General features: G+C 44.3%; 1 protein-coding gene across 1 annotated transcript in view; it reads right to left on the bottom strand.

Annotated features, from left to right (window-relative positions):
• The window catches only part of SGSM3 (small G protein signaling modulator 3), a 29,847-nt gene that overhangs the window by 7,858 nt on the left and 6,667 nt on the right, over positions 1-15,322 (bottom strand). The window contains exons 2-12 of the mRNA XM_031057806.1: positions 13,134-13,216; positions 11,786-11,871; positions 10,562-10,628; positions 9,017-9,225; positions 8,762-8,869; positions 7,467-7,610; positions 6,842-7,037; positions 6,492-6,637; positions 5,356-5,583; positions 4,454-4,508; positions 142-269 (exon numbers count right to left, since the gene is read on the bottom strand). Coding sequence (XP_030913666.1) covers positions 142-269; positions 4,454-4,508; positions 5,356-5,583; positions 6,492-6,637; positions 6,842-7,037; positions 7,467-7,610; positions 8,762-8,869; positions 9,017-9,225; positions 10,562-10,628; positions 11,786-11,871; positions 13,134-13,140 — 1,374 coding nt within the window. The 5' untranslated portion in view covers positions 13,141-13,216. The remainder of the gene's footprint in view (positions 1-141; positions 270-4,453; positions 4,509-5,355; positions 5,584-6,491; positions 6,638-6,841; positions 7,038-7,466; positions 7,611-8,761; positions 8,870-9,016; positions 9,226-10,561; positions 10,629-11,785; positions 11,872-13,133; positions 13,217-15,322) is intronic.

Below are 15,322 nucleotides of genomic sequence, written 5' to 3'. Positions count from 1 at the left end.
CTTATCCTCCAGCCATTACACCTGGCATGCTCTTTCTCAAGCCCACACTTCAAGAGCATTTGAACAGCCCTGTCCTGTGTTGAACACTCAAAACCCATGCCTGGAGCACACATCACTGCAGATCCAGCTGCATCCACTCACAATTATGCAGTTCTTGGGATCCACACACTGGAAGTGCCGTGCCACCTGGAGAATGGCCTCACGCAGGTCAGCAACCAGCTCTGTCTGCTTGATGTTCTTGGCTTTCAGTGCCTCCAGATCATCATCCCCTGGTGGAGCCCATGCAGCCAGAGGGAAGACAAGGGAAGTAAAGCAAGTACATGGTATTAATTTGTTTGTTACTGTTAGAAATTACTGGTTCTGAAGAAACCAAAAAAGCCCAACATCAGAAGTACCTCAACTAAGGTAGGCACTTACTGCCAATCTATTAAATAATGTAAATAGTACTTACTGCATCAAATTTTAAGGAAATGATACTTCAAACCGCATATGGAACTGGAATATTTCATTTGGTCTGTCTGGGAAACTCAGTATACCAAGGTACTACTTTAGAGAACTGTCTATAATATCTAGTCAGCTGAAAGATGGGACACAAGACTGAGGAACTTGCAATCATTCCCTTCAACTGAAATTCTCTTGAAACTGAATCAGGTTTTGGTTGAATTACTTCTGATATTTGTATAACTCACAGGCTGAGAGCACATTCTTCACCAAGTCTTGGAAAAGATCTGAAAAACCAAGACAGCCCACTTTCCTGTGCTAGTCATGAAGTCAGAGCCACGAGAGACCTCAAACTCCTTAAGAGCCAGACTTCAAATTTTTGGGGTGTACAGAAATGGTCATGAGCCCAAAGCAAAAGTTGCCAAAGCATCTTTTAACTATCACTAATCCCCCCAGGAGTTTTGACGACCTATGACTACTACCTTATGCAGAAAGATACCTGATGGGATGGATTCTTTAGACAGTTAATGTATCTAAATGCCTTAAGGATTGGGTATATGATGTTTGGGAACAATGAACCATTTGCTTAGTTTTCTAATAAAATAATTTTGTATTAAATCCAAGTGCATTTTCATATATCTAGTTTTGCTCCCTCTATAATATACTGAAGATGTGGTAGCTTGATTAACAAAATTAACATTTAAACTGATATATTTTTTCACTGATTTCCAATGTTTGTACAAACATAGCTTTTATTCAGGAGCCAAGTAAATCATTGGCTAGCAAATTAATACTCTGCTTATCTTCTAGCAGCATATAGAAAACCATATGAATAAAGCGTGGCCTGAGCTACAGCTGCTGCAACAACTATATACACATTAAGCTTCTGCTAATTGAAATGTGATTAAGAGTATCTCTTAATCATGTCATCCTAATTAAAAAGGCCCAAACTTTAGAAACAGAAATAAAAGCACAAAATTAGATATAAAATTATTTTTATAATTGTTTTCTATTTGCTACATTAAATTATTTGAGATAAATCAGATACACAGAGCTTAAGAGAAAACTGAACTTTGCTTCTGAACTAGAAAAATTGTGGGGCATAGTTACTTCCAGTCCAAGCAATAAAAAAATAACAAAATCTCCTCCTGTGTATCCAGGGGTAGGTACAGAGCATGCCAGAACTCTCACTATTCAGAGATGCAGAGACTGAAAATAGATAGGTGAGCACACAGATGTCGGGGGTTCCCAGAAATTTCATGCTGCTAAAATAAAATGAGACTAGAGAAGAAACTAAACCACAGCTACATTAGCTCTGTGGGCTGCTCTCATTTACCTAGATCATTGATTCTTTCTGTCATCTCTCAGTCCCATCTGGTCAAAACACCATGCTCTTCCCTCTGTACTCAGATCAATCCTAGCCAAACACAAGCAGGAGATGTGGGGAGCAAGTTCCACACTCTCCCACCTTACAGTGGGCATGGTACAGAGGAAAGCAGCTGGCGTGTCCTCCAGACTCACCTCACTGCACTCAACATGTTCACTTTCAAACTTCAACACCCACATTTCCAAACAGGAAACCACACTGCATGATCAGCCACACGTGAGCAGGCTCTACTTTGAGCCTGCAAAGACTGATGAGCTGCACACCTCTGCACAGGAGGAGCTCTTCTGCATTCCCTTGCTGCAATGCCCACACAACAGGAAAACACTTCTTGCATGTTCTGCTCTCCACCAAATAATCTTTCATTATTTCTTTCTCTTCCTGCATTGTAAATCTGGTTCAACTCTTTGACTCTCAACTACACAAAGCCCTGACCAACCCGATCTAGCATGAGCAAGAGTCTGCTTCAAGCAGGAGACGCTGGAATACAGACACTGAGAGGTCTCTTCTAAACAGTGCTCCTGTGATTCTATGACTCCTGCCCAAGTTACTACCACATCTGAATTCACTCTAAGGAAGAAGAATTAAGCTCTGGGTAAGTTCTCCTGCTCTCCCAGATGAGGGCTAAGTACCAGTTCTACGCAGTAACTATCACAGGCAGCAGACTTTACATTTAGGATTGATTGTCAGTTCCCAGTAGAGGGTGAATTTATCACATACAAGCTTTCCCTCCTCTTGGTTGGGCTGAATTTTTCCATTGTGGTCAACTGCTGCAGGATGACAACTTCTCAGTTTTAAGCAACACTTTAAATACTAAGAATAATGTTAGGTAAAACACATGATGGTCATTGCACAGAAGCCCCACTGAAATGATAAAACCCTATCAATTATCTCTGTTCTACCACTGCTATATTTTGAAGCTTGAACTTAAATTTTATCTTTGTGCAAGTGCATAACTCACTATTGCCTCCATAAAAATACTCAAACTGTCAAGGAGACTGAGACACAAGAAAAGCGCATGCGGCAGCCAAGTTCCCTGCCAGTTCAGTCTGCACCAACTGTACGATAACATTATATACAAAAGCTCTGAGTTTAGATTGCACAAGCAACTTTCCTGTGTTTCTTCACTTCTGCATGCTTGACTTTACAGAATCATGGGTATTCCACCATAATTTTTCTATGTGATGTTCTATGCGCTTGTAGGAAATCCATGACAATATATCAGCTTCCTGGACAACATCAGAAAAGCTCCTTTCTGGAAAGACCAGTAAAGCCCATTTTTAGATTTATTCAGGTCATTTCAACAACAACAGGAACACTGTTTGAGCCCTGCAAATTCAGTATGTTGTCTTCTTCCGGAAAAACAATTCCTGTGGTGACATGTGGCAATTTCAAGAAGGCTAGCCAACTTCAAGTAAGGTGATGACACTGAGGCTTACAGCAGAAAGGGCTCTTACGGAGTCAAGAAATAAGTTACTCTTAAACCCCTGCAAAAGCTATTCTGACTGTGCCCTTTCTGGACATACGCTGGCTGGGCTCATAAGTGAAGAAAATTAAGAGCCAGAAGCAAGACTTCCCCTCATTGTTGAAGCCACAACATCAAACTCTCAGAATAAGTAAGCAAAAACATAATGGTGCTTTCATTTAGAATTTTGATGGGTGACACACTAGACATCCTGCCCTCTCTCAGATCTTCAGAGATGTTCCTGAACTGAGCAGAGTAAGATCAGAGAGTACCACATCCAGCCTGTGGACTGCATAAGGTCTGCCAGAAAATGTGACCTGTTGGTCAGTGCAAGAAGGACATTAGAGCTGAGCTGAGCTGCATCTCCCGTGGTCCACTATTCACAGACTGTCTAACCTAAAATTTACTTTCGGAGCTCAGATCTGTGGGAATCCATAAAATCAGAGGGTTTTGGGAAAGCTGCAAAAGGCAGGCCTCAGAGACAGCAGAACTGTGACTGGAGCTAAGCAGTAGCCATGAGATAGGTCAGCAGAAAAATTATGTAAAATGTAGAAAAGTAAGGACAAATAGAACAATGGTCTGTGTATTAACGCTTGTCTAGAATAACTCCCTAAGCTACAGAAAAGTTTATCTAGCAAGATATTAGGAAGTTTTAAGCTTAATAATGGAGCTCTGTGCATTGTGTTTTTAGGCTTACAAGCAGGTATTGTATTCGAAATAAGCAGGCATTGTTTTAACACAAGGCACGTGTGCTTATAGTAGTTAGATAGAACTACTGTCAATATGCTTTTGCTTTGTGTGATTGGGCAAAAAACGTATAAAGTAAGTTGCAACATTAAGTTCTTGGTCTGCTGCCTGGGATGTGAGCTGATGGCATCTTCCCATTGTCATAACCATGTAATGAGACTGATGCTGAAAAATAAAACAGCTCAAAGCACATTCCTAGCAGTCCCGTCCTGTTAGTGATTTGTACATAGAGCCAGCCAGCAATAAGATCAAAGAAATCAAGTAGTAAACTGCACTTCTTCCCTCTCATCCTTCAGTTCTGACTCCCTTCCCTCCAATCCCTCTGTCCAAATGTTTCTCCCTGCTTTGCCTGCTCCCCTCCTTCCTAAGCTGCTCTAGCCACCAACTACACACAAAAGGCACAGGATTATCTTTACCAAAAAGCAGAGAGGTGATGCCGGATTTCCTGCGCTGAGTCCTGCGTCGCACAATCTGTGGGAGAGGCAACAAAGGGCACACATCAGGACAAATTTCAGAAATAAAATAAAGCAACCCTCCACACCAGTCAGCTCTGGGCAAGGCGTCCTGACAGCTACCACTAGAAGGGGCAGGCCAGTGAACGGGCAGTTTTAGACAAGAGCTGTTCTAGTCCTAACGCATTGAATCAGCTTTACTGCTCCATCTGCTCCACGTGCAACAGGTTATTTATACCTTAATTATTACAAAAGCATAATTGATGTTCAAGAATCAACCACAATCCATGTAAATAATTTTAACTCTCATTCTATTTGTTGCAAAAAGCAGTTCCACATGTAATTGCATACAAATTTTTAAGAGGATGGGTATTACATTTTAGAATTGCCTGAGTGTGTTGTCTGCAACTGTAGATTTTAGCCTAAGATTAAAACTGGTGCATTTTTAATTTGGCTCCTCAAAAGCAGCTGCAGCTGTTTCCTGACTTTACCTTCCAAGGTTATTTTAGTGTACCAGTTTCTTACTAATGGATTAAATTCAGTTCCTACTCTGTGTGCTTCAAGCAAATCCTGCCAAAAGCACATGTTGTTTCTTTTAGTTTCCATTAATAAAATGCATCACATTTCATCATCCCTCTCATGAATAATAATTACAATCAGTGCTAACATCCCTTTCATCTTGGGATTTATCAACCAGGACAGAACTGGCAGCATGTAATTGGTATAGGACTTCCCAATACATTTTCTTCACTGGGTAACAATTATCCTGGAACCAAAAATCCTCTCAAACAGGAGGACTCCTGCTCCCAAACTGTAACTGGGTGGGAATCAGTAAGGCATGGTAAAAAGGGACTCTGTGCACTCACTTTGGATAGGTTGTTGACAGTGGAGCTGGAGTTGAGCAGCTGGCCCTGCTCAGCGATGAGGTAGGCCAGGTGTTTGCGGCGCTGGGTCTCCACGGCCACGTCGGTCAGCGAGCCAGCCACGCGCATGGCCTCTCGCAGCAGCACATCCGCGTCTTCAATCTGGCTTGGGATGTCTGACAGCGTGTTGAAGATCGAGGCAGAGTTCTCAGACTGGATCAGTTCATCCTCCTGCAACAATACAGACATTTTTACCTCTTGGAGGGGTGAACATGACAACTGTGCTCCTGAGGCTGCTAGATGCAGTTTTATATTCCCAATGTACAGACTGGGCAGGTACCACTAGAAAATTCCATTAAAAAAACCTTCAACAGGAAAAGCCCTAGCTACTTTTGAGAGGGAAACAGCATCTTCTACTGCTCTACTGCACTCTGCTCCCAGAACTCTAGCTGGCATTTTTTTGAATCACAGCATTCACCATTGAAATGAAATCAAATCAGCATAGAAAACCAAACTCAAACCTGTTCTGCACCAACCACTGGGACTAGTCACAGCAGGGATCTTGCTAAGGATAAGAGAATGGGAGCTGTACTCTAGAGCACCATGTCAAACTGTGCTCCACCTCACCCTTACTCCCATCAGGATCACCCTTGCCCTTCACACAGCAAACTGAATAACTGAATACAAAATTGTTTTTCACAGAGAAAAGGAAAAGATCAGGTCAGCCAAATCAAATGCAGTCATCTCTTAGAGCATTCAAGCAACGCCATCCAAAACCTGCCAGATGATCACAACTTTGGCTTTTTCTTTCTCCCAGATTGTGAAAAATCAAAAGGTATCTTGGTTTAATTTTAATAAGATGGATCCTCAGGTTGGGATCTAGACTGATTAGAGAGTGGCACTGATGAGGTTTAATTATGTGGCAACAAATGAGGTATGCATAGGAAACAGCAATCTCTAATTTCTGTGAAGTGCCTTGGAAGTTTTTTACAGCCTCCAGTTCTGAAGGCAGCAGGACGTCATCTTCCCTAACACAGTTCCAAACCACATACAGCAAGAGGATACGAAACCTTCTTGCTCCTAAATCTCAGAATTAAACACTGAAGTACAATAAAGGAGGAAGAGGAGTTGGGAATTACCTTCATACTTAGCATGCCCAAAGTGACTTGGAACAGCACCAGAGAGCCCTCGTAGAAGAAGAGGTCCCAAATACGCAGCAGCAGCTTGATGTGGACAACACTAGCAAAAGAGGTGAGGAACCAGTGCAAGGTGATCAGGGAGAGCTCTGTGAACACAGACAGGGAAAATAATCACAACAGAGGAAGTCAGTCAGGCAGTGAAGGTGGACTCTCCTAAGGGCTTTCCTCCATGCATTGCCTCCAGGGTCAGGAGGTTTGCTCCTTTCCCTGATGCTCCCCTTTGTGAAAAAAGAACAATGCTCTTTATCTGCATGTCGCCCTGGCAAGAAACTTCTAGGGCACACTTGTACCAATGTCGTGCTCCTGTAGCAGTTTGTCCAGGCGGGGCAGGTACTGCACGATGAGCTGCCGCAGGACACGCTGGTCTGTCTGCACACCCATGAGGGTGGTGCTGAAGTAGGAGGCAGGAACCAATTCCTCAATGATAGCACACATCATCCAGAAGGCATCTTCCTCCTCCAAGAAGAGCAGCAGAGAGGCAGCCACCTAGGATTTTGAAGGAAGAAAAACTGCATGTTCTAAGAGGGAACTCTTACAGTAGAGAAAAACTGTATGTTCTAACAGTAGATCTCTTTCCCCACTTTTTTACATAGAGAGATGGACCAGTATCTAGGTGACAAAAATCTTCCTTCTGCAGGAGCTCTACTGCAGTGTCTACTGAAGGGATTTCTCCTCAGTATAATGACTGCCCCCTCCCCCAACAGATGGATCCAAGTCTTCCATATCTTTGGATGTGTGGTGGTATTCTGTCTGCTCTCCCTTCCTTAGGAAAAGTATTCCAGGTGGAAGGGATTTCTCTTCAGCTCACCTGGAGACCACAGTATCTGGCAGCACTACCTCAAATCATTCACACTCTGGTGTAGCAGCCAAAGACAAACTGATTCCTATCACAAAGACACTCTGAAAGCAGGTTACCATTCCAGTGCCCTGACAATATCCAATGTCTGGGTAGAGCCAGGCAAGTCCCCGTAGTATCCTGCGCAGTCGTGGCACCCCGATGCTGTTCATGTTGGAGAAGCAGGCGTTGCTGGGCATTGTGCGTAGCAAGTCCTTTTCAATCTGTCAGGCAGCCATAAACAAGGACAGAGTCAGCTTGCAGCATCTGAAAAACTGCCTTCAGCTCTCTGCACTTCCCCCTGACCCCTGTCTCAGGGAACTCGGCCACCCCACACATGCCCGTAAGTCCTCAGGCACCAAAGAAGATGTCCCTGTCCTGATCTGGGGTCAGTTTAACAGCCTTCACTGACATGTAGGAAAATGCCGGTGCAGACAGTGGCTTGACAAATCCCTAGAATTACATGCCTAAACTCAGACCCTAATTTCACCACTGAAAATAGAAAACATACAACTACTACTTGGGAATTACATCTGCTTGGATTTCAAGCATGGCTTCCCAATGAACATATTCCAGAGAAAAACCAACAACCTGGACAAATCTGTGAGGTCAAAAGAAGAGGGAAAGCACTCTTTAACAGTCTGTAATAGATGTTCAGAAACTTTGTGTTCGAGGGAACAAAGACAGACCCCGAGAGCAGCTGCCACAATCTCAACAGAATTACATCTGTCAGCCTTTCATCCTTCCCTTCTCTCAGTGACTATGAGGATGTTTGCTGAGATGCAACTGCAGCATTTTTCTTATCGTGGCAGGGAGCCCCCCAGCCTTCAGCCTAGGCTGCAGTACAAGTTGGCAGTCACCAGATTATTGTAGGTAATAATTAGCATTGACTCCATGATTCACAGAAGGCTGATCAATCTGTCTTAAGAAATCCATTGCTTTTATAGACAGTTATGATACACGTGTACTTGACTGGTCCTTTAATTAAAACACCATCACCATTGGCTAATTAGGAAACCACCCTTTGGTAAATCAATGTCCATAACACATTCCACATGTTCTCAACAACATGTGCAGCAAGTTCAGATAAGAATTGTTTCTCTTCTTTTCTCTGATCTTCTCACAGACTTTTCCTAGAAAGGCCTGGGAAAGTTGTCTGTTCCCTCTGTGGCCAGAGAGCTGCTGTCACATTTTTTAACCCTTTTCCCACTGTCCTCGGAAAGAGCAGAGCTAAACAATTGTTTTTCCAACAAAACAGAGGAGAAATATGCCCCACAGGATTAAGCTTTAGTAGGATTTAACCACTCGACACCCCATCCTCCTCACACAGCAAATCTTGCCCTTCTTCCCACTGAGCACTTGAAGGATCTCTTACCTGTTTGGCAGCAATGGTTTCATCATTAGAGCTGTTTTTCACGATTTCTCGATATGACATCTCTGAGTTCCTCTTCTTCTGCAAAGCCCCTGAAAGGCGCATCCATAGCTGGGGGGACAGGGTGAACAGAGACAGAAGTCACTCAGCCACAGAAAGCCATAATCTGGCACCGTCTCAAGCGCCATCTCAAGAGATCCCATTCCATGATCTCTCACTCCAGCAGGAGTGCCTGCCCAGAACAGGCAGAGGTCTCACCTGTGGCCTCATGCTATGTGGGATGCCGGCCAGCACCAGGGAGCGCAGCTTGTCTGAATGTGGCAGGGTGACCTCAATTTTGTCCCAGGTGAGGTCACCCACATCATGGTTGTGTGTGAATTCCAGATGAGCCTGCCACTTGAGCCTCTGCTGTGGCTCCTCTGTCAGTGGGACCCCCAGAAGCTTGCTGGAGTTTGGCTCAGCACCATCTGCTTCAGCGAAGGGAAAAGAATGGAAACAAGTGAGAGAGGGAACAGGAGAGGAAATGAACACATGGCAGGGTGGGAAATAGGATGGCCATCTGAAAAAAGCACATTCAAAACATTCATATCTTCCAGTCAGAGCATGGAAAGGCAAAGGTTGGTTTCTAACTGCCCACTCCATGGAGCAAATTTTATTGTCATCAGCAAAAGGCTTGGGACCTTGAGAACTAAAGAAGCCGTCGGCAGGCTTCTAGTCTCTACTTACTCATGATTTAGACCACAGTGTGGCTGGAATTAAACAAGATCCTGGCAGCAGTCATCCTGCTGGGTTTTGTAACGATCTGTAAATCAGGCTGACAAAAGCATAGCGAGCCTCAGAGCTGGAAAGCAGAAGCTATATGCTCATGGAAGTAATGAGGTGCAAAATGTTAACTTTGGGGATATTTAATCACCAAAAATGCTTTAATAAGGACACTTCCAAATTCACAATACAAGAGCACCTTAACCTGAGGCTGGCTTCCTAAAACAGACACTTTAGCACAAGGACAGGTTTGACATAAAGCACTCTGTCCTTCATCATATAATACATCCCAGCAATGCGCTCCAAATCTTTCTGCTGATTTTATAATGCACAGATGTTCTGGCCAAAAAAAAATCAGTGTTCTGTCCTCATCTTCAGGTCATTGCTTCAAAGAGGATCCTCTATGACTCAAGGTGCCTCAGAGTACACATGCAAACAACTATACACTATATAGCCTGAGCCCTGGGAATGACCCCCAGAGCACATGAAACAATTCCTACATCTCCTACTTCTTTCTCTTCCTCTTTGCTAAGGCAGTCAGCTGTTGTAGTTTAATGCTCAGCTTCAACAGCACTCCATGCCTCCTTCTATTTGGTTGTCTGCTTCCACAGCTTGCAGAAAAACTAGGATGTAGGTTTTTGCCCTACACTTTGCTGAGGTGGGCAGAACATACCATCACTCTCCTTGGCCATGTGTTTTTCAGCAGACAGCACATTTCACTGTGCCTGCTATGAGCCCTTGCAGTGCTACTGAACACAATGGAGATCCCACTGTGAACTGGGAAAGTTGCCCTTCTCCAGCATGCAGTTGCTAACGGAAATGGTAATTCCTCAACTTTTCTGCCTCTTCCCCATGGCACAGAATAAGGTGATGGAAATGATTGCTGCACAGTTTGTGCTCTGGACTTGATTACAAATGGTAGGATACAGAAACAGGTGGGTAGCCAAGACTTAGCACAGAATGGATGTAAAACCCTGCCACACTTGAAAGCATGGGAAGGGCTGAACATAATGCAAGTGGAAGGGAGGGGACTGGTTTTACCTTCCTTGTCAACTCGGAAACCGAATTCATCATAGCGGAACTCCGGCTGCTCGACAGATTCTTCCTTCTGGGAGATGTGAGGAAGAAAAACAGACATTTTCAGCAGTTTATCACTGATAACCAGAGACACACAGATATTGCTTCATCCCACCACTGCCCACTCTGTGCCCTTTGAGCAACTAGACCCCTTGCCCTTTAATTTTTAAAGCCTCCCACCACAATTCCCAGCTGAGGAGACGTTGCCTGCCTTTCCCATTTTGACTTTTCCATGGGAAAAAACTATACAGATTTTCAAGCAGGACTTGAGCTCAGTATCTTATCAAGATCAGAACTGCTCACCTGGAGGTGAGCACAGGCCTCCTCATGGACTGAGGAATATACGCACACCAGCTAAAGCGACCTCTACTGCCTGCATCACTAAGACACAGCTGTCCTTCCTGTTACCTCTGCACACACACTGCAAACTCAGCTCCTTGCGCCACTCCATCTTCTGCCTGTTGCTCTCAAATTGCCTTCGAAAGGCAGCAGACAAAACTGGGATTTGCACCTGTGATGCAAGTCCAAATTATAGGCTAAAGAAAGTTAAGGTCCATGACCCAAATCTCAACCTTCCTCATCTGTGCTCATGGTTGGCATGGGGGCGTACTGGGGGATACACACTGGAGATTACCTCCAGGATTTTTTTAGGAGTAAATACCTACTGCTCTCTCCTCCTTCCTGCAAGCCCACCTGCACATCCTGTGGGGACTTTTGCAAGCACTGCAACCAGGCAGCACCTAAGAAGCAAGAAGCACTGCCAAAATACCTCCAACAAAACGCTTTAATTTGCTTTCAGCAAATACTGTGGCTAAATTACAAAATTCCACAGCTGCTTCCTTCCTTCCTGCTCTAACCACCTGGTGACAAGCATTTCCTCCCATGCACAAGCCATCCAGGCTAGCTCAGTGATGACAGTGGCTCCCTGAGGGTGTCAACAATTTTACAGTGGAGCAATAGTTGCAAAACATCAGGGAAATAATTCACAGAAGTTTCTTTGTGCTCTGCAAGATCCTCTTGCAAAAGGATGCAACCACAAAACATGTGAAGTCCATAACCAAAGCATTGGAGGAAAAGTGCACCTCTCTCTTCTTTTCCCTATGGCTTTCCCTAAGACCATCAGAAAACACCAGGTTCCCTTTACTTTTGCAGAGCCAGAGAACATCCTCACCCTGTCCCACACTGTACCTGTGTGTATTTTGCCAGGATCTCCTGAGGCCAAATGCTGGGTGTGAGTGCTGAGAAGGGACCCCCAGCAGAGGGAGTGTGATGGCCTAAACAGAAAGAGATCAACACATAGCAGTGAAAATCTGGAAGAACATCCTTGGAAGATACACACTCCTTACAGACTGTTCCAGCACGGGAAGGACTCACTCCTTTGTAGCAGTTTGTTGCTACTGCTACTCTAAACATTGAGACAGCTCCCACTTCATCAGGGAAGCCAGTAATTTCAGATCGTTTTGTCTTTTTTTTTGAGCAAAAGAGGCAAAAGGGCCAAATGAAGTTATCTCTAAGAAAGCAATTCTTAGGGAAGAGAAATAGTTCCATGCCACCACATCATCACTCACCTGCTTGGAAAAGCTATGTGATCAGCAACAAGCCAGGGGTATCATCACCAAAAAAATACTATTTTGCAGAAGTAAATTGCTCCTATGGACCAGCATCCGCAGAACTCCAGAGTTCCCTGGAACTGTCACTCAGGCACCAGAATGAAAAATCAGAGCCCTCAGAAAGATGCTCAACTGCTCCCATTTTTTCCCAACGGGCTGGGATATTGTCAGATCATGTATAAAGAGATGCAGCAATGAAAGCATGCCTATAATCTTGGTATTTTGTGTTCAAGACAAGCACCCTTCCAGTCTCAGGTTGAGTCCCAGTGAACAGCTTCCCTTGGAATACAAGCAGACATCAAGTCTTGCAACTGAAGCAGATAAACAATAGCAACTCTTCTATTGTTCTATCAGCAAGACAAAGGTCTACTTGGCCTTGAAGCACAGTCTCCCCCAGGCTTATGGGCCCTGAAATAACCACCTTGACCAGGAAGGTCTACAAAAAAGTACAGGGTGGGAAAGTTGGCTTCTCTAAGAAGACCACCTAGTTTTAGCAAAGCTTCTATCTCAGAAGCCCACAACTGAACTCCAGTTATTCTTCAGCATTCTGCCTGTCCTAGAGCTACCATTGTACAGCAAAAATCTCTCACAGTCATTGTGAGCCACTCACTTTGGGGGAAGTGCTGGGGGGAGACCAGAATCAAGCAAATCTTAAGGAAAAATGGGGAAGGCACAACACATTTCAACTTCCTTCTTCTTCTCTGTTCAATGTCTGAAAAAGCTTCTACATTGTAAAAGAAGGAACTGAGTTCACTCTGAGTGAAAATGCTCCTGGGTCACAAAGTTTCCTCTCTCTCAATCTGACCAGAAAGCATGTTCATGTAAAGAATGGCTCTTGGAAGCAGAAGCCTTTGTTATGAAGTTTCAGCTGAAGACAGAGCAAGCAAGGAAATGAGAAGATACTGTGTGAATTTCTGTGTGCTCACCTGACATTGCACTAGGCAAGGCTGAGTGCCACAGGTGTCAGCAGGTCCAGAAGTGCTGTTCACAGACGTGAGATGTTACACTCCTGTTATAAAAAGAAAAAAAAGGGTGATGAGAGAATTCAATTAACATCTAAGAACATAGTGGAGGACTGACAGACCCATCACATAGAACTTCTCATGTGAAAATTAAATTCCTTAGTATACAAGAAATAAATTCCAGAGACTGGAATTTCCTTTTGGTTTCATACCTACTGACCAGCTAGAAAGAGCACACTGTCATTTGCCAAATTTCTTGCGGCAATAACAGCATTGCTGGCTGAAAGAATGTCAAAAAACCAAGTCAACTTATAAGAACTTTTCCATTGCATACTGTGAGTCCTTTATTTAATGATGTAAACTAATAAAACACCCCACACATCATCATTCTCTGAAGACACTGACCATGGAGAAGGGACAGGAGTGGTTAAAAGGGTTTAAGGGGTAACCATTAGATGCTCTAAGTCCAAAAGAGACTTTAGGAGTAGCACCACAAAGCACAGGAGTAAAGTGTGTAGGGCTGCAGAATACAAGTCTCTGAAGCACGTGGATGTGAACAAGACACTATCAAGTACCTCTGCAATGAGTCACAAACCAGGCTGCTCTGAACCAAATCAGGCAATAGAGCTCCACTCCTTGCTTGCCTGACACTAGTTAACAGCATATTTTTTGGGGATTTCTATGGGGATTGCCAGGGAAACAATGGAATACTTCAGTAATCAGAGAGATTCTGGACTGTAGGATCAACCTTACAATTTGTGTGTGGGAGACAGCAAGAGCCACCAAGCAGATAAAGGCAGTGGTGGGATAGATCAGTCACTCACACTTCCTTGGGAAAGAACCGGGAAGAAACTAACATTTGCACACCTAGGATGGCTTTTCCAGCTTCCCTTTTCATTAAAGCTACTTATGACTGTAAGCTGCTAAAAGGAGGAACCCAGGGATTCATCCCACAGGCCCTATCCAAGTTGTTTCACAGTTCTGATTAGTACAAGGTTATATTGCCTTTGCATCTCAGTGAACTTTCCAGTGAGCACCTGCAGCCAAGAAGTGACTTGCTACAGCACTCCAAGATAAGCAGCTGCACACCACTGCAAAAGCATAAAAAGCATCTGTGTCTGGGAACACAAATGATAAGGTTTCCTCCTTATGGATTTAAACAGCTCTCTGCCTGAGAAAAGCCAGCAAGGGTGAACAGGCACTCTGATCCGTTCTGACACTAACACTTAGGGCAAAAAGAATCACAAACCAAACCAAACCAAACCAAACCAAACCAAAAAACAAAAAAACCAGCTTTTGTTTCTGAGTAGTGTTGTCCACAGGATGGTCAGTTGCATGTCCACCAGTTCTGTAAATGTTTGTGTGTTCTTCCCTACACTCCAGTCCCATTTGTTCCCTTAGCACCAACTCTTGTCTTAGTAGTTGAAGACATAGCAACAATTACAAAATGAGCATCTGCATGTTTATATTACATGGGAACACACAGAGCATGCACCCCAAGCAGGTAAACTGGCTGACATTACTTACTTCCCTTTCAACATTGCTGTGAATGTATTTGGATGTTTTTTTCACTGCCTCGCAACCAATGGCTGCTCTGGTCCTGAGCCTGCAAGGTGTCCTCCTCCTCTGCCTTCTCTCAGCCCAATTAACCCTGTTTCCAATGGCTTTCATTAGGAATGCAGTCACCACATGGTATGTGTGCCGTGCTTGTCATTGCCTGTGCTCTGAATCCACCCTCAGTGCCTTGAGCTTGTGAGTAGAGATTCCCCTCAGCCACTACTAACCTTCATTGCATGTACAACCACTGCTGACACAATCTGCTGTGGAGCAGCCAGGCCAGGGTGTCAGGCACGTGGCTGAGAAAAAAGCCCATAATAAGGGAGTTAACCATAGTGCTTGGAGACAGGGCAGCAGAGTGCTCAGTGAGTCTCTCCTTGTGTAGCAGATGGAACACCCTCCCTTGCCCACGTCATCACGCCCTGGCTCCTGCCTTGCTGGGGATCACTCCCCTGCCTGCTCTCCTATCCCAGCCACTAGAGCACTGAACATGGTAGGCAGGTTTTTCCTGCCCCTGGTTCCCATAGAAACCTTTCTGCAAGCACCCATCTGGGACAGAGGCCAGAGAGAGCCTGAGGCTCACCTTGCTGCTGACA

Source organism: Geospiza fortis, unplaced genomic scaffold (genome assembly GCF_000277835.1).
Source record: "Geospiza fortis unplaced genomic scaffold, GeoFor_1.0 scaffold173, whole genome shotgun sequence".
NCBI classification, from domain to species: domain Eukaryota; kingdom Metazoa; phylum Chordata; class Aves; order Passeriformes; family Thraupidae; genus Geospiza; species Geospiza fortis.
The sequence above is the reverse complement of the archived record's forward strand: the minus strand, read 5'-3'. Positions and strand labels throughout refer to the sequence as shown.